Raw genomic sequence first — 23,537 nt, 5'->3', positions numbered from 1 at the left:
GGACACTGAAGGTGTGGCATGTAACAGTGTCTTCTCATGATGGCAACTGAAGGTGTTCATGTAACAGTGTCTTCTCATGGTGGACACTGAAGGTGTTTCATGTAACAGTGTCTTCTCATCATGGACACTGAAGGTGTGGCATGTAACAGTGTCTTGTCATGGTGGCAACTGAAGGTGTGGCATGTAACAGTGTCTTCTCATGGTGGACACTGAAGGTGTGGTATGTAACAGTGTCTTCTCATGGTGGACAGTGAAGAATGTGGCATGTAACAGTGTCTTCATGGTGGACACCTCTTAAGATGTGATGTGACAGCAAGTCTTCTCATGGTGCAGATGAAGGTGTGGCATGTAGCAGTGTCTTCATCATGGTGGACACCGAAGGTGTGGCATGTAACAGTGTCTCATGTAAGGTGTGGCATGTAACAGTGTCTTTACAGGTGAGCACTGAAGGTGTCGCGTAACAGTGTCTTGTCATGGTGGCAACTGAAGGTGTTTCATGTAACAGTGTCTTCATGGTGGACACTGAAGATGTGGCATGTAGCAGTGTCTTGTCCTTGTGGACACTGAAGGTGTGGCATGTAACAGTGTCTTCATGCTGCACAATGAAGGTGTGGCATGTAACAGTGTCTTTAAATGGTGGACACTGAAGGTGTGGCATGTAACAGTGTCTTGTCATGGTGGCAACTGAAGGTTTGGCATGTAGCAGTGTCTTCTCATGTACACTAGATGTGGCATGTATCTTCTTCATGGATGGACACTGAAGATTTGGCATGTAGCAGCATCTTCTTTCATTGTGGATCAAGTGTGGCATTCTCATCGTGGTGCAATTAGAAGGTGAAGATGTCTTCTCATGGTGGACACTGAAGGCGTGGCAGCAGTGTCTTTCATGGTGGACATTGTGTCTTTCATGGTGGACACTGAAGGTGTGGCATGTAACAGTGTCTTCATGCTGCACAATGAAGGTGTGGCATGTAACAGTGTCTTTACAGGTGGGCACTGAAGGTGTGGCATGTAACAGTGTCTTGTCATGGTGGCAACTGAAGGTGGTTCATGTAACAGTGTCTTCTCATGGTGGACACTGAAGGTGTGGCATGTAACAGTGTCTTCTCATGGTGGACACTGAAGGTGTGGCATGTAACAGTGTCTTCTCATGGTGGACACTGAAGGTGTGGCATGTAACAGTGTCTTCTCATGGTGGATACTGAAGGTGTGGCATGTAACAGTGTCTTGTCATGGTGGATACTGAAGGTGTGGCATGTAACAGTGTCTTCTCGTGGTGGACACTGAAGGTGTGGCATGTAACAGTGTCTTCTTATAGGGAGCATGAGTACGGAAACATATAATATCATTCTTAACATTACTTACCAAATCGAATTCATATGAAGAAAACCGAACATTGGCATAAGTGTACATAGCGGTACACCAAGGTTAAGGTTGATCAAACTCCTGTAAAGTCGCGACGACGTCATCAATGAAATGTTAACGTTTCATGATCCGCATGGCGGGGATGGAGTTTTGAGAAGGTAGTTCGTGTATTGACCTAATTTGCATCTTTATCAGATTTGGATACCCAGTTTATATTAAGCACACTTACATCCATGTAAGATATTCAATTTATATATCTATAACATTATCTATAACATCACTACGATACTAGTCAGTTAGAAGGAAGGACTAAATATACGGACAGGAGCTTCCTTGTATAGTCCATTTCATTGCGTGAACAATGAACATCAGCTGTCATCGTGTTGTAAAGCTGTAACAGCTGTCGATCTGTGGACAGTAGCATGATCTGGAGGAGTTCAGCTGGTGCTGTAAAGTGCTATGTCATTCGTTATTATACCACGCCAGTTTAGCTTTGAAAGTTAGAACGCCCTGTCTCAAAACACGGGAATATAGATCCAGTAAATGTACTTGTTACGTAGTCGGTAAATATATATATTAACTATATACATTGTTGACAAGTACTTAAATATGTATATATGCATTGTTAACTTGTGCATAAATACATATCTCTTAATACATTGTAAACTAGTCCATAAATATACATATGTACATCCATTTTGGGGCGGCGGGGGCGTGATGGGCGAACTGGCTAAAGCGCCAGGCTAGTGATCCAGCGAGCTTGAGGTGAGGGGATCGAGCCCACCTGTGACCGGGTGTAAAAACATTGGAGTCAACTTTGTGTGCAGACTCTTTCAGTGTTGTCACAACCCCTAGTGCACAGTACACAACCCTGTGCGCTTAAAAGAACCCAAGAATTCGTTGGTATATGACCAGATGGTGGCCACAAGAATACGTGCAAACACCTAGTTGCGGGTACAGCAACGTGCAGTAAACTTGCACAAAGTACTGCGACTATGTGCCCCAGTCCACCTAGTTTGTATGTATGTATGTCCGATATTGTCCATACTGGCATGCAATATTGTCCATTTAGGTACACGATATTTTCCATATAGGTAAACGATATTGTCCATTTTGGTGTGCAATATTCTCCATGTAGGTGAACAAGATTGTCCACATAGGAATACAGTATCATTCAAATAGGTACACATTTGTGTCCATATAAGTAGACGATATTGTCCAGGAACTATGTAATATTGTCCATATAGGTACACGATATTGTCCATATAGGTAAACGATATTGTCCACATAGGCATACAATATTGTCCATATAAGTTCACGATATTGTCCATGTAGGTGAACAAGATTGTCCACATAGGAATACAGTATCATTCAAATAGATTTGTGTCCATATAAGTAGACGATATTGTCCAAGAACTATGTAATATTGTCCATATAGGTACACGATATTGTCCATATAGGTAAACGATATTGTCCACATAGGCATACAATATTGTCCATATAAGTTCACGATATTGTCCATGTAGGTGAACAAGATTGTCCACATAGGAATACAGTATCATTCAAATAGGTACACATTTGTGTCCATATAAGTAGACGATATTGTCCAAGAACTATGTAATATTGTCCATATAGGTACACGATATTGTCCATATAGGTAAACAATATTGTCCACATAGGCATACAATATTGTCCATATAAGTTCACGATATTGTCCATGTAGGTGAACAAGATTGTCCACATAGGAATACAGTATTATTCAAATAGGTACACGATTGTGTCAATATAAGTACGCGATATTGCCTATATAGGTATGCGATATTGTCTTTATAGATACGTTCTGTGGCTTTTGTTTTATTCTGGCCACAAGAACGCCTGCGCATCTTTACAGTGTGGCCACTCGCTTGTGCCAAGTTATGACAATCATTTCGTGTCAGGTAACACTTTCCTCAGTATTGAATAGGAGAGGGGAAAGAAAGCATTTTCCTGGTGAAAGTTTTCCTGTGCTAGTTTTCCTCTGACCTCGCAGTGACTAGACAGGTAATACACAACTCACTGAGTAGCACGAGACTTTCAATCAGAGACCATTAAATGCTATGGAACCGATGTACAATCTGTTCCTGACCATGTTAGACCATTGGTCATTGTGTGACCCGTATCCAAACAAGTCATGTGAATGGTATTCTCCGTTAAGGTGCATGTCTCCGTCCATAGCTCCATCCACGGTAGACACGGCGACAAGGGCGGCACACTCGTGTATATAACATGTAGAAAATGGATGTAGTAAAATGATAGCAAATCACAGACAATAAATACCTATACATAGCCAGACTGAGAAATGGCAGTGCGCAGTGTTTAACGTGGCAAATCAACCTCTCAGATATATGGACTGGGAAGTCATGCTTGCTGATTTGTTTGAAGCATGTCTGATGAGTTGTATGGATGGATGCTTACAATCAACAGTGTCTTCTCAGCATGGACACTGAAGGTGTGGCAAACAGTGTCTTCTCGTGATGGACACTGAAGGTGTAGCATGTAACAGTGTCTTCTCATGATGGACACTGAAGGTGTGGCATGTATCAGTGTCTTCTCATGATGGACACTGAAGGTGTAGCATGTAACAGTGTATGGACACTGAAGGTGTGGCATGTATCAGTGTCTTCTCATGATGGACACTGAAGGTGTGGCATGTATCAGTGTCTTCTCATGATGGACACTGAAGGTGTGGCATGTATCAGTGTCTTCTCATGATGGACACTGAAGGTGTGGCATGTAACAGTGTCTTCTCATGATGGACACTGAAGGTGTGGCATGTATCAGTGTCTTCTCATGATGGACACTGAAGGTGTGGCATGTATCAGTGTCTTCTCATGATGGACACTGAAGGTGTGGCATGTATCAGTGTCTTCTCATGATGGACACTGAAGGTGTGGCATGTATCAGTGTCTTCTCATGATGGACACTGAAGGTGTGGCATGTATCAGTGTCTTCTCATGATGGACACTGAAGGTGTAGCATGTATCAGTGTCTTCTCGTGATGGACACTGAAGGTGTGGCATGTAACAGTGTCTTCTCATGAAGGACACTGAAGGTGTGGCATGTAACAGTGTCTTCTCGTGATGGACACTGAAGGTGTGGCATGTATCAGTGTCTTCTCGTGGTGGCAATGGTTCTGGCAGGGCTCGTAACAATAGTTCTGGGAGGGCTCGTAACAATAGTTCTAGGAGGCCTCGTAGCAATGGTGGTACTGGCAGGGTTCGTAACAATAGTTCTGGGAGGCCTCGTAACAATGGTTCTTGGAGGCCTCGTAACGAAGGTACTGGGAGGCCTCGTAACGAAGGTACTGGCAGGGCTCGTGACAATGGTTGTGGCAGGGCTCGTGACAATGGTACTGGCAGGGCTCGTGACAATGGTTGTGGGAACGAAGGAGGCCTCGTGACAATGGTACTCTGGCAGGGCTCGTGACAATGGTACTGGCAGGGCTCGTGACAATGGTTGTGGGAGGCCTCGTAACGAAGATACTGGGAGGCCTCGTGACAATAGTTGTGGGAGGCCTCGTAACGAAGATACTGGGAGGCCTCGTGACAATGTCTCAGGCAGGGCTCGTAACAATGGTACTGGCAGGGCTCGTGACAATAGTTGTGGGAGGCCTCGTAAAGATATTGCTACGGTACACAGGGCTGTAGGAAATTGCTACGATACACAGGGCTTTTGGAAATGTATACGGTACATAGGGCTATAGGATACTGATATGGTACACAGGGCTGTAGGACACTGATCCGGTACACATGGGTGTAGGATATTAATATGGTACACAGAGCTGTAGGAAGTTGATACTGTACAATGGGCTTTAGGAATTTGATACGGTACACAGAGCTGTAGGATGTTGATACGGTACACAGGGCTGTAGGAAATTGATACGATACACAGGGCTGTAGGACACTGATACGGTACACTGAACGGTAGGAAATTGATACGATACACAGGGCTTTAAGAAATTGATACGGTACACAGGACTGTAGTATAGGAAATTGATACGGTACACAGGCCTGAAGGACAGTGATACGGTACACATGGCTGTAGGAAATTGATGCGGTACACAGGGCAGTAAAATACAGATACGGTACACAGGCGGTTGGGCACTTGTACGGTATACAGGGCTATAGGAAATTGATACGGTACACAGGGCTGTTGGAACTTGATACGGTATACAGAGCTGTAGGATATTGATACGATACACATGGCTGTTGGAACTTGATACGGTATACAGAGCTGTAGGATATTGATACGATACACATGGCTGTTGGAAATTGATACGGTATACAGGGCTGTAGGAAATTGATACGGTGCACAGGGCTGTAGGATATTGATACGATACACATGGCTGTTGGAAATTGATACGGTATACAGGGCTGTAGGAAATTGATACGGTGCACAGGGCTGTTGGAAATTGATACGGTACACAGAGCTGTAGGATGTTGATACGATACACAGGGCTGTAGGATATTGATACTGTGCACAGGACTGAGCGATATCGGCGTATGTGCGGATATAGTGAGAGAGTTTAGTTTTACGCCTCATGTACGGATATAAAATATGCACGATACAGTAGGAAATAATGTAGAAAACGTAGCAGATACGCACCACACCAATGGTGTACGCTCTTAGAAACATGTACAGACATATTTATCTAAAACATATCCATCTGATTTCAAGCAGTGTCCCATCTTTGAATGTACGTGACAGCGACACATTGGGGTTTCCCCTGTCGTGTTTTGGGTATCCCAGTTGCTAAGGAAACCGCGTACCGCAGCGAATCATCTCGGTTCAATTTGATTGGTCACAATTGCGCACATGCATGTAAACATGGCGGTACAGAAACAAATTACAAGTTTCTTTCAGAAACGAGACTGTGCTTCGACGGTTTGTAAACAGTCAAGTAATCAAATTGCTGTACAAATAATGAACGAAGTGCTTACTAGTATTACTCGTTTCGTCTTGTTGTAGTCACACAGGCTGTTCAAACTTTAACGGAAAAGAATTAGCGAACATGGCTCGAAATCATCAAAGTAAAACAGGTGATCGCAAACCGTTTTGTTCACTGTGTACAAACGGGAAGAAACATAATGTTATGGCTACTACTGGATCGTGTGATGTACACAGTTCAGCCATAAAGAAGCATAAGTATAGTCTGATGATGATGATGGGTGGAGATGATATTCACACTTGCTTAGCTTGGATTCCAGGACTGAGATGCATAGTTTATTGAATCGAAGTTGTAGCATAAACTTAACTACAAATGGCATATAATTTTATGTGTTTTAGTCTTTCAATTTCAGTTAGAATATTTTGAATAAACAGTTTTGTAACAAAACCATGATAACACACATAACCAAGTATTGTGTTATTGTTTATTGACCTGTTTACACAAGAGTAGCAGTATTGTGTTATTGTTTATTGACCTGTTTACACAAGAGTAGCAGTATTGTGTTATTGTTTATTGACCTGTTTACACAAGAGTAGCAATGTTGTGGTTGTGATCAAAGTATGTGAGTATGGTAAGATCAAGATCAAACAGTCACTTAGGACTTGGAGCAGAGTAGTGTATCAGCACAGATAATTAGACTTGGGACATACTCATTTATGCAAAAGGAGTGTCCCACATTCCCTTCACTTTCATAGTAGGCAAAATGGGATGTAGGCAAAATGGAATCAAACCGGTATGAAACGAAACTCTGGGCTCCAGATAATTTTTCAACGTCAGGAGTACTTACTCCTTACTTTTAGCACAAGATTACTGATACTGAATCATGCCATTAGATTCCATTCAGTACTCTAAATGTATTCCTGGTGTTGACAGATTATCTGGAGCCCTGATGGTGTATTCCTCGCATCCACAGGAGTGACCTTATTTAACACGTAGGGTGATGACATCTTGCACATACACTTCCGTGGCCAAGTTCAGCCTGTTAATGTTGGATGGCGTTGACCGAGCTAGTGAGACACAAGCAGTCAGTAGTCCCTTGTACTGAGTCAAGAACACAGGTTTTCCTGCACACCCAGGAGGCTGTGGATCTGCATCACGCCGTAGTACAGGGTGGTCGATTACATCCTTGTTTGTAACAAACACGGGTCGTCATGCTCTCTGGTCGAGTGGTCGCAATGTCTAGAGTGCAGAACATTTGGAGCGGTACCGCCTGAGCAGACACTCGCTAATTGTGCATATTAAATATTGTTCACATCCATTACGTTTCACAGGTTCATGGCCGGGAAGGCTAAAATCGTGACGTTTCTCGGTTCAATGAGCGTAGCCAAGGTAATAATGGAAAGTACACACGCTTCCCGAGAAAATGTATTTTGCACAATAAATGCACTCAATGTGTATATTGATATAATTCCATAAAATTGTGAAAGGCAGCGTCGTGAAGCATCCCCACAACCTGACCACTTAGTTCAGTGCAGCTAGGTCATGGGTACTGCTGTAAGGACAATAACGTCCTCGCTATATCTGCATTAAACAGTGAATAAATACTCTGAGATGTTAGCATACGGACTAGTGCTACCAATGTCATCTTGTTCGGCAATATATACTAATTGATTAGAATGTCACACACATCTGTCGCTGACATACATCATCGATATTGACACGGCGACCCGCCTGACTGAGAGACACGCAGTTCCCATCCAAAAGCACGTGGTAAGTTAACCTGCCATTTCTGAGTTATCTCCCCTTGCTACTGCCAGTCTCATTCATTTATGAAATAGATCAGGTTCGGTGGTTCAAGTTTTGAAAGGCGACGGTTAGTGGTTTAAAGACGTGTTTGTATTTCTCAATAGGTGTAAAGTTTGCAAATCATAAACTGGCAAAGATTATTGACGTCGATGCCACATGCTGGGAAGGCACTAACTGGACTCCACCAAGGGACGAAGAGAAGACGCTCACGGGCAGACATATGTTCAGCAAACTTTGGAAGGATTTGCGTTATGATTTAGAATCTATGCACTGAACACTTTGATCGTACAGTTGTAGATAAACACAGGGGCGTAGCTACCATTATCAAAAAAGCCCGGGCTTACACATGATTGTTGCTAAAAAGGTGGGTAAGCTCTCAATACTATATAAATATCAAGCTTTGCAACCTATCGGGTATACACGAAACAACTAGCCTGCTACGCGCCTGAAATATACCGTAAAGTAAGTAATATATGTGTATGTTACTGGATATAAAGACGTGAACAATCACCTAGACCGTACATGTGTGAACATATCAAACATACACTACACACTTTGTGAGTATAAAAGTAAATGTTTTTAACGTTCAATATTCACTTTGTCCGTATACATAGTTGAATCTGTATAGATATAATACAGAAAATGTTTTGTCTTTTGAATATATAGGATGTCATGTAAACATTTTGTCAGCACGGTGATATAGAGGATCTACAGTAAACAGTGCATCTCCACCGTTGTGAACATATAGGGCGGACAGAAAATATTTTATCTATATTGTTGTTAATATGTAGGACGGACAGGATGCGCTGTGAACATACGCCGGTAAATGTTCATTTACACTCTTTGAAAACAAGAAACGCATAGGCCAAAAATAAGGAAATGTATTAAACGTATTTAAGTGTACATAAGTCGATTAAGCTTGAACTTAGATGAAGGAATTTCGTCACACGGATGTTAGGGCTAGGACGGGTACTCGGGTACTCGAATTCGGGTCGGGTACACCTGGAATCGAGTCCTATTTCTAGGAATCGAGTACCCGGAAAGGGAGAGAACTCTGTAATGACAAGGGGAGGTAATAACTTGTCTTTTTCATAATTGACGTAACACACATTTATATCATCGGTATTGTCCGATTAATGAAGGTTATTATTAACGACTGTAATTTATCTACGCATGAGCGGCGGGAACGAAAAGTGTTTTAACGAGGAATGTAAGTAATGCTGATACTCTTTATATTGGTTAAATAGACGTAAATTAAATAGCCTAAGATCAGTTTTAATGTCTTATTGCCATCCTTTCAAGTTTCTATAATAATCTCTGTCAACCCGTGATTGAATATTCAGACAGTTGACAGAAACGCTGTATTCCTTACATTTCGATTCCGATTCAGGTCAGTACCTGGTGACACCACCCCTTGCAGCCATCACTGCTCGACACCGCCTTGGAAGGAATTGCACAAGTCGTCGGATGTTTGCTCGCGGAATTCTTCGCCATTCATCCGCCAATGCGTTGGCAAGTTCTGCATGCAGGTGTCTGAGGACGATGGTGACATTTACGGAAGCGCCGATCAAGTTCGTCCCATAGATGCTTGATTCCATGCGTTCCCCAGGTTCAATGCCTGTACCTGTTGCACTATTGGACACGTTGTTGTCGGTGTAGTCGTGTCAGGACAGGTCCAACTTTTGGTGGATATATTCGAATTCCCACTCCTCTCAGGAAACCAGGCACCTGTCCTGCAGTGTCCGTTTCTGTAGCAAATAGGTGCTAAACACTCGGATGAATCGGTCCTTCGAGCATTTGTGGTCACTCTTGGTCTTCCACTTTTGGAACGATCTTGGGTCGAATTGAAAAGTGTATATCGATGTCATAATCGAGATATAGTGCTGTGGTGGACGTCGAAGTGTCTGCAACGGCAGACTGGGACTCCTCTGCTGCCAAACGTGCAATGGGGATATTTTGGTCAGTAGCATTAATTCTTGACATTTTTTATCTTCGTTTACGTCGTAAATTTCGTAATGAAATGATGAATTTGATTTGGCTTTTTACAGTCGATGTCTCTACTCATGTGTCCAACACATTACACGTGCATTACGTGGAAAACTTTTCCTGCATGCGCTTTTCATGTATCGTTTTATGATAAACATTTGCAAACATATTTTGGGATGCGTTTGCGTGCAATACACAACAACCACGACATGATCAACTGGATTCAAACACAGGAATTGTCTTCATGACGATTGCTGTCAAAATGATATCGTTTCTTCGTGTCAGCTGATACAAACAGCATGTCATGGCATAAACACCATGACATGGGAGGAAGGGAAAATAGCGTGGTTCAGGGACTGTGAGAGAATAACATGGGCTGGGTTAGAACATATAGCGCTGATGTCAGCCCAGCTGATGGTATTGCGTCAGCCGCCCAATGTAGCTGGCAAGTCATGCAGAAACACTTACATTGATTGATTTGTGCACCCTTCTACACGTGCTGACGGTGGTGGGGCTTTGTGACTAACTGGCTCCGTTATTGATTAACAGTCAGCCATGCTACTGCTAAAACAGAATAGAAAGGAAAACTGTTTGTACACTGACTGCTGTAGCTACATTTACATAGGTACTGTCTTCACTGATGTCGGACAACCGTCTGGGACGTTCACGGGGTTAACAGATAATTCCTCCAGATCAAGAAGGATTATGCGAAGGAATAAATACGTCACACCATTAACATGGGCTATACACCTTAGCTACATACACACACCTGTCTGGATAGAGCATATACCCGTCTCTATTAGCCTGTCAGGGTAGAGTATATACCCGTCTCTATTAGCCTGTCAGGGTAGGTTATATAAGCTATTACCACGCCTCAACTACTTCTCTCGAGGTAGGTTATATACACGTCTCTCGTACACGTGTCAAGGTTATATACACGTCTCTCGTACACCTGTCAAGGTAGGTTATATACACGTCTCTAGTACAACTGTCAAGGTAATTTGTATACACGTCTCAAGTACACCTGTCAAGATAGGTTACATACACGTCTCTAGTACACCTGTCAGGGTAGGTTATATACACGTCTCTAGTACACCTGTCAAGGTAGGTTATATACACGTCTCTAGTACACCTGTCAAGGTAGGTTATATACACGTCTCTAGCTCACCTGTCAAGGTAGGTTATATACACGTCTCTAGTACACCTGTCAAGGTAGGTTATATACATGTCTCTAGTACACCTGTTAAGGGAGGTTATATACACGTCTCTAGTACACCTGTCAATGTAGGTTATATACATGTCTCTAGTACACCTGTAAATGTAGGCCATATACATGTCTCTCGTACACCTGTCAAGGTAGGCTATATATACGTCTCTAGCTCACCTGTTAAGGTAGGCTACATACATGTCTCTAGTACACCTGTCAGGGTAGGTTATATACACGTCTCTCATACACCTGTCAAGGTAGGTTATATACATGTCTCTAGTACACCTGTCAAGGTAGGCTACATACACGTCTCTAGCTCACCTGTCAAGGTAGGCTACACACACGTCTCTAGTACACCTGTCAAGGTAGGTTATATACACGTCTGTCGTACACCTGTCAATGTAGGTTATATACATGTCTCTAGCTCACCTGTCAATGTAGGTTATATACACGTCTCTTGTACACCTGTCATGGCAGGTTATATACACGTCTCTAGTACACCTGTCAAGGTAGGTTATATACACGTCCCTAGTACACCTGTCAATGTAGGTTATATACACGTCTCTAGTACACCTGTCATGCCAGGTTATATACCCGCGTCTAGGTTATATACGCGATGTCTGGTACATTGTTGCACTGTATTGATAGTCATGTATCGATATCCGTTGTATCGTCTACTGATATCGGGTGTCTATTTGTGTCTTCTATAACATTGACTGTATGTGTTGTCCATATTTGTGAGTTGACTGTATGAACTTGGCATGCATACAGTGTCCCTTAAACGCCAATGACGAATAATTAACAATATCTGTACTTCACTGGTATGTTTTTCTGTCGTCCTATATAGTCTGTGATCGTGTTTAGGTGTAATGGGACCCGCTTGTTAATTAGCTGAGCAGCTGTGTTCTGTGTAAGGTGATATGGGCGTGGGCTCTGTACATTGGTCCGGCTCGACTGGCTCATGTGTCACGTCTATTACCAGTTGTGAATATGTTCTGCAGACTACAGTAGGACTGACAGAGGTTACATTGTAATACCCACATAATGAAAAATCATTGGTGTATATTTATAGCGTGTACGGCTGGATCGCGATAAATGTTGATGTGCCAGCATGGTGTACACTCTGGTAACAGTGAACTGGGTAACATATGTTAGGTGCACGTAATGTCTACTTGAAATTGTTCTTCTTTATTGATATCTCAGGGAGGCATGCAGAGGGACCGGCAGACAACAGAGATACACAAACAGACACACAGCGATAGACTCATACACAGAGACAAACAAACAGACAACAGAGATACACAGCGATAGATTGACACACAGCGATAGACTCATACACAGAGACAAACAAACAGACAACAGAGACACACAGCGATAGACTCATACACAGAGACAAACAAACAGACAACAGAGACACACAGCGATAGACTCATACACAGAGACAAACACACAGAGTAACACACAAGAAACAGACTGACAAACAGACTAACAGACAGATAAATTGAATGGCAAACAGAGAAACAGATTGAGACAGTGAAACAGACTAACAGACAAAGACAAAGTCAGACGGACAGAGGCAGAAAATCAGACAGGGAAAGTCAGACAGAGACAGAAAGTCAGACAAAGTGAAAGACAGAAAGTCAGACAGACAGAAACAGGAAGTCAGACAGACAGAAACAGGAAGTCAGACAGACAGAGACAGAAAGTCAGACAGACAGACAAACAGAAAGTCAGACAAACAGAAAGTCAGACAGAAAGAAACAGGAAGCCAGAAAGACAGTGAGACGGAAAGTCAGACAGGCTGAGACAGAAGGTCAGAGAGACAGAGAGAGAGAGAGAGGGAGTCGGACAGACAGAAACAGGAAGTTAGACAGATAGAGAGACAGAGACAGAAAGTGAGACAGACAGAGACTGAAAATCAGAAAGGAAGAACGTCAGACAGACAGAGACAGGAAGGCAGAGAGAGATAGAAAGTCAGACAGAAAGAGATACGAAGCAACAGACAGTGAGTCAGAAAGTCAGACAGACAGAGACAGGAAGTCAGACAGACAGACAGAAAGAGAGGGAGAGGAAGTCAGAGAGGCAGAACTCCAGACAGACAGACAGACAGAAAATCAGACAGACAGCGAAACAGAGACAGAAAGTCAGACTGGCAGAGACTGAAAGTCAGAAAGGATGAACGTCAGACAGACAGAAAGGCAGACAATAACAGACAGACAGTCAGACGGACAGAAAGTCAGGCCACCGGCATATAGATGTACTCGGTGATTACTGACATGACATTCGAACTGTTGATAGCGTTGAATTATACAAACTTCATGTCTGTGCACCTTGTGGACTTGCCTCCTGTTACTTGAAATAGTACCCGATAATGATGACAGAGCACGTAAATTAGAATGAACACAACGGGGTCTGACGCTAAACCAGCACTGGGTATAACAGGGTCTTTGTTCCGGCGAAAATGTTCATTATATGAATAACAGGTTTGACGTGGACATACATATTCAATATTTTTTCTAGAACTGATCTGAACTGAATTACCATAAACCATTTCTAGATGTATTATAGCCTATATGTTGGTGGCAGCACATTGTGGGAACTAAACTGACACGGTGAACTGTTCAACAGCGATTCACCTGGGCCACATCGAAGGTAGAGTTAGTGTGGACGGTGTTATCTTTGAAGATTACTGGCCCATAGTTCAAACAGAAATTGCTTACACGTTCTATTATCATTTCTAAGATGCCTAGCGGTTAGAACAATCGAAAAAAAAGTACATCATCAGACAATAAAGATATAGTTTTTTGATGACGTAACAAGTGAATGACGTTATCCCGTCACTGCGCCATTCTAGTGTGCCCCCTCGTAATCGAACCATATCACATTACGTCACAATGTAATCGACGTCACGATGCATGTCAGTTGCCATCGCCTCGTACGGCCTTCCTACAGTAAACTACTCTGTTGCATCCCGTTTCTTGGTTTGCAGTTGCTTCACGCAGCTAACATCACTGGTGGAAACATTACATTTATGTTTTACGACGGTTAAATGTGTCAATTCGACTCACAAGTTTTCAGCGACAGGGTAACGTTCGTAATGCTTATATCCCACAATGCAATCGTGGAATGTCGCTTGACTACTCAGCTTCATCTCGATGTACTGACCTAAACCTATGTTGGTAGTAGAAATGCGACGTTCATATTGCCCCATATGGTTTACGCTAATGACAGATGTAATTAAAATAATTCAGAGAAGATATTTAATCCGAACGTAAACCGTCATCAAACTGTTATCATTTGTTTTTTTCTGGCAACGTTCGTCTTAACGTAGGGTGCAGACACATCAATAGAACAGCGCGCCTGTCAGCCCTGTGCGAGGATTCTTAATTTAGGTCACCGACACCGTCGTTTGTTTTCTGCCTTAAATTAATCGTAATTATCCTTAGAAAGTATTAAATTTGGCATCTTAGAAAATAAATACAGTTCGCTCTTCCACCATATATAGTGTAATAAAGCACACTTTCGCCCTGAACTTTTATAACGTTAACGCACTCGGACGCAAGCGTCCTCGTACTTTAACTATAATAGTTCAGGGCGAAAGTGTGTTTTATTACACTATATACATGGTGGTAGAGCGAACTGTATTTCTTAAATGTACTTTAACTATAATAGTTCAGGGCGAAAGGGTGCTTTATTACACTATACATGGTGGTAGAGCGAACTGTATTTCTTAAATAATCAGAAGGTGTAATGTTTAGACCTCTATAGTCTTTGATTTTTGCCCTCTATTATGTAATGGAAATCTGTAAGTCTGACACTGCCCCTTCCCCCAACCTTCCCCTATAAACAACCCACCCCAGCATATAAACTCATGCAAGACTATGTTGTACGCACACATGATCAAACAGCTCATCAATACAAGCATGTCTGCTGGGTGCTTCATGGGGAATGTATGATGATCTGCGACGCCCGATGTTATCACTTAGCCTTTATATGGTCTTAACTGTTTGTGTTAAGTAATCATCATCCAGATAATCCCACTACGCGCCTGACTACACCTTAAGTAGAATCACCCTCACTGTTGGTAACTATACTACTCCCAAATATAGAAGAAATTCCCAACTTTACTTAAACATATATTTCTAATTTGAAATTGTATCGATTTAAAACTGGATAAATAATAATATGGTAACCATTCTTTAGACAAACAGCCACTTTAATCTAACCTTATGCACTTGATACATGGGTTACTATGAGAAGGGTTTTCATTTCACCAACTAACCATTTTCCAAATCATGGAACGAGTACACAACACTTGTTAATAGCAGGTATGGGATCCACAAGATGCAGTGACATACTGAAACCTAGGATCCATGCTTACATTAAGCTTAGATATTTAAACCAAATTAGACCCCACATCATAGTTCTTTGTTGAATCAATGATCTGATCCTTAGCAAAGTGTGAATAGTATGCTTTATAAATATTTTGCCCTTGGTCGACGGAGTTAGTCGAAAAGGTTGCGCCTTTAGGATCAACAACATCATGTTGGTCAAATTGTCCTTTGTTGAAAAGAGAAGATAAAAATCCGAAATTAGTAATAGACTAAAATACTAATTTACTCTAAAATGTCAGTAATGATGTGTTTTGTGCTACTCTCCGCAAACAGGTAAGGCACCAATCCGTCCTCAAGCTGGTTCTGCTCAGTTACTTCGCAATAACAATCCCAGGACCTTGTATTCAAACAGCAAAATGATATGACAAACGTGGTTTCAGGGGCCAAAAAGGGGAAGAGTGGGTGGGACAGGACGGAGCACGTTGGATGGGACAGGGCAGGGAAGGTTGGGTGGGACAAGACAAGGAAGGTTGGATGGGACAGGGCGGGGAAGGTTGGGTGGGACAAGACAGGGGAAGGTTGGATGGGACAGGGCGGGGAAGGTTGGGTGGGACAAGACAGGGAAGGTTGGATGGGACAGGGCGGGGAAGGTTGGGTGGGACAAGACAGGGGAAGGCTGGATGGGACAGGGCGGGGAAGGTTGGATGGGATTCGACAGGGAAGGTTGGATGGGATAGGGCGGGGAAGGTTGGATGGGACAAGACAGGGGAGGCTGGATGGGACAGGGCGGGGAAGGTTGGGCGGGACAAGACAGGGAAGGTTGTATGGGACAAGAGAGAGAAGGTTGGATGTTACAGGGCGGAGAAGGCTGGATGGTACAGAGCTGGGAAGGTTGGATGGGATTCGACAGGGAAGGCCGGATGGGATAGGCCGGGGAAGGTTGGCTGGGACAAGACAGGGGAGGTTGGATGAGACAGGGCGGGGAAGGTTGGATGGGATTCGACAGGGAAGGGTGGATGGCACAAGGCAGGGAAGGGTGGATGGGACAGAGCGGAGAAGTTTGGATGGGACAAGGTGGAGAAGGTTGGATGCGAGAGGGCCGAGAAATTTGGATGGGACAAGGTGGAGAAGGTTGGATGGGATAAGACAGGGAAGGTTTGATGGGACAGGGCGGGGAAGGTTGGATGGGACAAGGCGGAGAAGTTTGGATGGGAGAGAGCGGGGAATGTTGGATGGGACAAGACAGGGAAGGTTGAATGGGACAGGGCTGGGAAGGTGTGATGGGACATGGCGGAGAAGGTTAGATGGGACAAGACAGGGCGGAGCACGTTGGATGGGACAGGGCGGGAAGGTTGGATGGGATTCGACAGGGAAGGGTGGATGGGATAGAGGCAGGGCGGGAAGGTTGGATGGGACAAGACAGGGGAGGCTGGATGGGACAGGGGGACGGGGAGGGAAAGGTTGGGCAGGGACAAGACAGGGAAGGTTGTATGGGACAAGAGAGAGAAGGTTGGATGTTACAGGGCGGAGAAGGCTGGATGGTACAGAGCTGGGAAGGTTGGATGGGATTCGACAGGGAAGGTTGAATGGGACAGGGCTGGGAAGGTGTGATGGGACATGACGGAGAAGGTTAGATGGGACAAGACAGGGAAGGTTGGATGGGACAGAGCGGGGAAGGTTGGATGGGAGAGAGTGGAGAAGGTTGGATGGGACAAGTCGGGGAAGGTTGGATGGGACAGGGTGGGGAAGGTTGGGTGGGACAATACAGGGAAGGTTGGATAGGACAGAGCGGTGAAGGTTGGGTGGGACAAGACAAGGAAGGCTGTATGGGAAAAGACAGGGAAGGTTGGATGGGACAGAGCGGGGAAGGCTGGTTGGGACAAGACAGGGAAGGTTCTATGGGACAAGAGAGAGAAGGTTGGATGTTACAGGGCGGGGAAAGTTGGATAGTACAGAGCTGGGAAGGTTGGATGGCACAAGGCAGGGAAGGTTGGATGGGACAGGGTGGGGAAGGTTGGATGGTAGAGGGCGGGTAAAGGTGCATGGGACAAAGAAGGGGATTGGGCAAGGTGGTTGGAACAGGGCAGGGGGGAATGTTGGATGGGACAAGGCGGGGAAGATTGGATTGGGCAAGGCGTGGAAAATTGGATGGGACAAAGCGGGGAAGGATGGATAGGACAAGGTGGGGAAGGTTGTATGGGACAAGGTGGGGAAGGTTGAATGGGACAGGGCTGGGAAGGTGTGATGGGACATGACGGAGAAGGTTAGATGGGACAAGACAGGGGGGAGGTTGGATGGGACAGGCAGGGAAGGTTGGATGGGGAGAGTGGAGAAAGGTTGGATGGGACAAAGTCAGGGGAAGGTTGGATGGGACAGGGTGGGGGGAAGGTTGGGTGGGACAATACAGGGAAGGTTGGATGGGACAGAGCGGTGAAGGTTGGGGTGGGACAAAGACAAGGGGAGGCTGTATGGGACAAGGTTGGGTGGGACAAGACAGGACAAGACAGGGAAGGTTGGATGGGACAGAGCGGGGAAGGCTGGTTGGGACAAGACAGGGAAGGTTCTATGGGACAAGAGAGAGAAGGTTGGATGTTACAGGGCGGGGAAAGTTGGATAGTACAGAGCTGGGAAGGTTGGATGGCACAAGGCAGGGAAGGTTGGATGGGACAGGGTGGGGAAGGTTGGATGGTAGAGGGCGGGTAAAGGTGCATGGGACAAGAAGGGGGAAGGTGGTTGGAACAGGGCGGGGAATGTTGGATGGGACAAGGCGGGGAAGGTTGGATTGGGCAAGGCGTGGAAAATTGGATGGGACAAAGCGGGGAAGGATGGATGGACAAAGGTGGGGAAGGTTGTATGGGACAAGGTGGGGAAGGTTGGATGGGACAAGGCGGGAAAGGTTGGATTGGACAGGGCGGGGAAGTTTGGATTTGACAAAGCGGGGAAGGTTGGATGTTAAAAGGCGGGGAAGGATGGATGGGACAAGAGGGGGAAGGTTGGATGGGACAGGGCGGGGAAGTTTGGAAGGGACAAGAGAGGGAAGGTTGGATGGGACAAGGCGGGGAAGGTTGGATGGGAGAATGCGGGGAAAGTTGGATGGAACAAGACGGGGAAGGTTAGATGGGACAAGGCGGGGAAGGTTGGATGGGAGAATGCGGGGAAGGTTAGATGGGACAAGGTGGGGAAGGATGGATGGGACAAGACGGGGAAAGGTTGGATGGGAGAATGCGGGGAAAGTTGGATGGAACAAGGCGGGGAAGGTTAAATGGGACAAGGCGGGGAAGGTTGGATGGGAGAATGCGGGGAAGGTTAGATGGGACAAGGCGGGGAAGGATGGATGGGACAAGACGGGGAAGGTTGGATGGGACAAGGCGGAGAAGGATTGATTGGACAAGACATTGTAGGTTGGATGGGACAAGACATTGTAGGTTGGATGGGACAAGGCGGGGAAGGTTGGATGGGAGAATGCGGGGAAGGTTGGATGGGACAAGGCGGGGAAGGTTGGATGGGTCAAGGCAGGGAAGGTTTGATGGGACAAGGCGGAGAAGGATTGATTGGACAAGACATTGTAGGTTGGATGGGACAGGGCGGGGAAGGTTGGATGGGAGAAGGCAGGTAAGGTTGGATGCATACAATATGCTATAATATGTCGGGATAGTTATTTCAATTCGCTGTAATTATTTTCATCGCAACCCTAGCACCATGACAGTATGACAACTTAATTTCACAGTGGGCCAAATAATGACGATAATGTTTCCAGTAATTACAATATTGGTGTCAGCACATGTGGTGTGGTTGTGTGGATGTCTAATGGCGGTAACCCATGCAGCCTACACTAGTGTGTCCCTGCTACATGAATCTTATTGTATTAAAAAAAACTCAAGGGAGGGAAACACCCCGAGGGCTTTAGCCGAGACCCACCCGCAAACCGCCGTAACCATGGTTACAAAGACCGACCCACAGCCAGGATGTTCTGCTGGAGAGGCTCGTTAACAACCAGAAATCCCATCAACTGACTCACACAAGACTTTCATGTTACTCTCAACTTAAAGTAGTTAATCATTAAATAAAAATCGGAAGAAAGTTGTTATTTTAACTTTTTTCAGGTTTTACTACTGGTAAAACCCGGTTAGGTGTCTTTATTCAAAAAGTAAAACATCTAACCGGGTTTTACAACATGTAAAACCTCCAATTTGAGGTTATTATAAGGTTTTAAGTTAACTCTTCAATAATGGACAAACATACGGTTAGGCACATCAAACCTTTGAATCAGTGAAATCAGTTCACACAGCCACTTAAGGTTAACGGCCTCTCTGGGATGGGTTGCGAGCCACTCTGAACGGCGTTATAGAAACACATCAACTTGTGATCACAGTGACATGTTATAGGTGAAACAGAACATTCGAGACAAACCACACGACGTTACAGCAACGACGTTCAAACCTATATTACAAATCTAAAACTCACTGCTCAGGTGTATCGGGTCGACCATCTTATCTACCGTACACTGACTACCTCTAAGGTGTACCTTGTCGACCATCTTGTCTAACGTACAAAGACTATCTCTAAGGTGTACCTTGTCGACCATCTTGTCTAACGTACACTGACTACCTCTAAGGTGTACCTTGTCGACCATCTTGTCTAACGTACACTGACTACCTCTAAGGTGTACCTTGTCGACCATCTTGTCTAGTGTACACTGACTACCTCTAAGGTGTACCTTGTTGACCATCTGGTCAACCGTACACTGACCATACCTCTAAGGTGTACCTTGTCGACCATCTGGTCCTAGTGTACACTGACCACCTCTAAGGTGTACTTTGTTGACCATCTAGTCCAGTGTACACTGACCACCTCTAAGGTGTACCTTGTCGACCATCTGGTCGAGTGTACACTGACCACCTCTAAGGTGTACCTTGTCGACCATCTGGTCGAGTGTACACTGACCACCTCTAAGGTGTACTTTGTTGTGTACCTTGTCGACCATCTGGTCGAGTGTACACTGACCACCTCTAAGGTGTACCTTGTCGACCATCTGGTCGAGTGTACACTGACCACCTCTAAGGTGTACCTTGTCGACCATCTGGTCGGGTGTACACTGACCACCTCTAAGGTGTACTTTGTCGACCATCTGGTCGAGTGTACACTGACCACCTCTAAGGTGAACCTTGTCGACCATCTGGTCGAGTGTACACTGACCACCTGTAATTTGTGTTTTGACATCCACGCGCACTGTGCTGGGATTCAGGTCTGTACCGTGTGACAGAGAGGGAGGCAGGCGACATGACACAGGTCCACTTTCTCCATCATCATCTACATCATCATCATCATCATCATCATCACCATCCCTACACAATGACGGCTACACATGTCGCCCTTGACACACGACAGCGTCCATTGTACTGCTGTACAAATGAGACACATATGAAGATGTTTGTTCGCTAAAACCTCACCTGACGAACTGCATGACTTGCCGCGTCCTGACAAAGATTTATGACCTCAGAGTTCTGTTGACAAAACATGTCCCAGGTATGTATGTCGTCACACTGGAGAGGTTTGATGTAGTAATCTTGCTTTCGTTTACTTTTTTATCCATTCTGTAACAACATTTTCAGACAAACGTCGAGTCGATCAAAGACCTATCATCTGGAGTCGGGAGAAAGAGGAGTGGGCGAAGAGAGGGGCGTCTGTGCAGAGTCTGTGTAGTGAGTGCGTGAGAAGAGATAATCACCAGCTTTGGAACAATAATGCCATCAGGAGAGATAATTGAGCGAGTGAGTGAGTGAGTGAGTGAGTGAGTTTAGTTTTACGCCGCACTCAGCAATATTCCAGCTATATAGCGACGTACTGTAAATAATCGAGTCTTGACCAGACAACCCAGTAATCAACAGCATGAGCATCGATCTGCGCTATTGGGGACCGATGACATGTGTCAACCAAGTCAGCGAGCCTGATAACCCTATCCCGGTAGTCGTTGTTTGCGACAAGCATGAGTTACTGAAGATCAATTCTAACCCGGATCTTCACGGGTCGTGTATGAGTGAGTGAAAAGAGGTAATCACCAGCTGTAGAACAATAATGCCATCAGAGGAGATAAGTGGGTGTATGAGTGAGTGAGAAGAGGTAATGAGGTAGGTGAGGGACTTATATCATGGCGGGTCCATAAAGGTTAAGTAAAACGTTATGCAATTCCTTCACGTTTACAACTTCGACGAAAGAGATGGTTCTGACAAATTGCTTATAATATCACGGGCAAATGTTGGATTCGATCTCACGGTCAGTGGCTACAGGCACGTCAACTGTGTCACCCGCCACCTGGAAATACATGTGTTTAACGCCGACCACATTGGCCAAGGGAATCCACCAGCTTATGGGTGTACTGGTTCAACCCTGGAACAGCTTCTGGAACATGAGTACTTTCAGTCACACCGCGTTACAAACACATTATGACGGCGGAGATAACGACGTCCCTGTATGAGCTGCATCATCCCACTAGGTGACCTCCGCCTCGACCGCACTCTGTCAACCTGTGGCTGGCAAATACCAGCTGATATCATCATCATATTCTGTTATGTTCATCTCTATGTGCACACATGCCGAACGTTTCAATATTCACGAACACAGATACCATGATGATCCCCGCCTCACCATCACGCTGCTGACTCGTGGGGGTCTGTCTGTATACTCACCCACAATTTTGGAATAGGTGTGGCGTTGGATGTGGGGTGGGGGTATGTTGTGATGTGGGTGGGACGCAGTGGGGTATGAGACGTGTGATGTAGTTTAAGATGTGTGGTGTGGTGTGAGACGTGTGATGTAGTTTAAGATGTGTGGTGTGGTGTGAGTCGTGTGATGTAGTTTAAGATGTGTGGTGTGGTGTGAGACGTGTGATGTAGTTTAAGATGTGTGGTGTGTGTGGTGTGTGATGAGAAGATGTGGTGTAGTTTAAGATGTGATGTGTGTAAGATGTGTGTGGACGTGTGATGTAGTTTAAGATGTGGTGTGGTGTGAGACGTGTGACGTATGTAGTTTAAGATGTGTGGTGTGGTGTGAGACGTGTGATGTAGTTTAAGATGTGTGGTGTGGTGTGAGACGTGTGATGTAGTTTAAGATGTGTGTGTGGTGTGACGTGTGATGTGATGATGTGTGTTTAAGATGTGTGATGTAGTTTAAGATGTGTGGTGTGGTGTGACGTGTGAGTTTAAGATGTGTGGTGTGGTGTGAGACGTGTGATGTAGTTTAAGATGTGTGGTGTGTGGTGTGGAGACGTGTGATGTAGTTTAAGATGTGGTGGTGTGGTGTGAGACGTGTGATGTAGTTTAAGATGTGTTTGTGTGTGATGTAGTTTAAGACGTGTGATGTAGTTTAAGATGTGTGGTGTTGTGAGACGTGTGATGTAGTTTAAGATGTGTGGTGTGGTGTGAGACGTGTGATGTAGTTTAAGATGTGTGTTTAAGACGTGTGATGTAGTTTAAGATGATGTGTGTGTGTGAGACGTGTGATGTAGTTTAAGATGTGTGGTGTATGTGTGTGTGAGACGTGTGATGTAGTTTAAGATGTGTGGTGTGTGAGACGTGTGATTTAGTTTAAGATGTGTGTATGTGTGTAGATCGTGTGATGTAGTTTAAGATGTGTGAGACGTGTGATGCATGTAAGATGTGTGGTGTGTGTGAGACGTGTGATGTAGTTTAAGATGTGTGGTGTGGTGTGAGACGTGTGATGCAGTTTAAGATGTGTGGTGTGTGTGAGACGTGTGACGTAGTTTAAGATGTGTGGTGTGGTGTGAGACGTGTGATGTAGTTTAAGATGTGTGGTGTGGTGTGAGACGTGTGATGTAGTTTAAGATGTGTGGTGTGGTGTGAGACGTGTGATGTAGTTTAAGATGTGTGGTGTTGTGTGAGACGTGTGATGTAGT

General features: G+C 44.8%; 1 protein-coding gene across 1 annotated transcript; it reads left to right on the top strand.

The window, feature by feature from the left end:
• Window positions 1-17,242: 17,242 nt before the first annotated feature.
• LOC124281561 (prothoracicostatic peptides-like) lies at window positions 17,243-18,887 on the top strand. Its single transcript, XM_046717504.1, has 2 exons — window positions 17,243-17,398; window positions 18,585-18,887. The coding sequence occupies exons 1-2, from the start codon at window positions 17,243-17,245 to the stop codon at window positions 18,885-18,887; spliced, it is 459 nt and encodes a 152-aa protein (XP_046573460.1).
• The last annotated feature ends 4,650 nt before the right edge of the window (window positions 18,888-23,537 follow it).

Source organism: Haliotis rubra, unplaced genomic scaffold, assembly GCF_003918875.1.
Source record: "Haliotis rubra isolate DU_JTF1 unplaced genomic scaffold, ASM391887v1 Scf285, whole genome shotgun sequence".
Lineage (NCBI taxonomy): Eukaryota > Metazoa > Mollusca > Gastropoda > Lepetellida > Haliotidae > Haliotis > Haliotis rubra.
The sequence above is the reverse complement of the archived record's forward strand: the minus strand, read 5'-3'. Positions and strand labels throughout refer to the sequence as shown.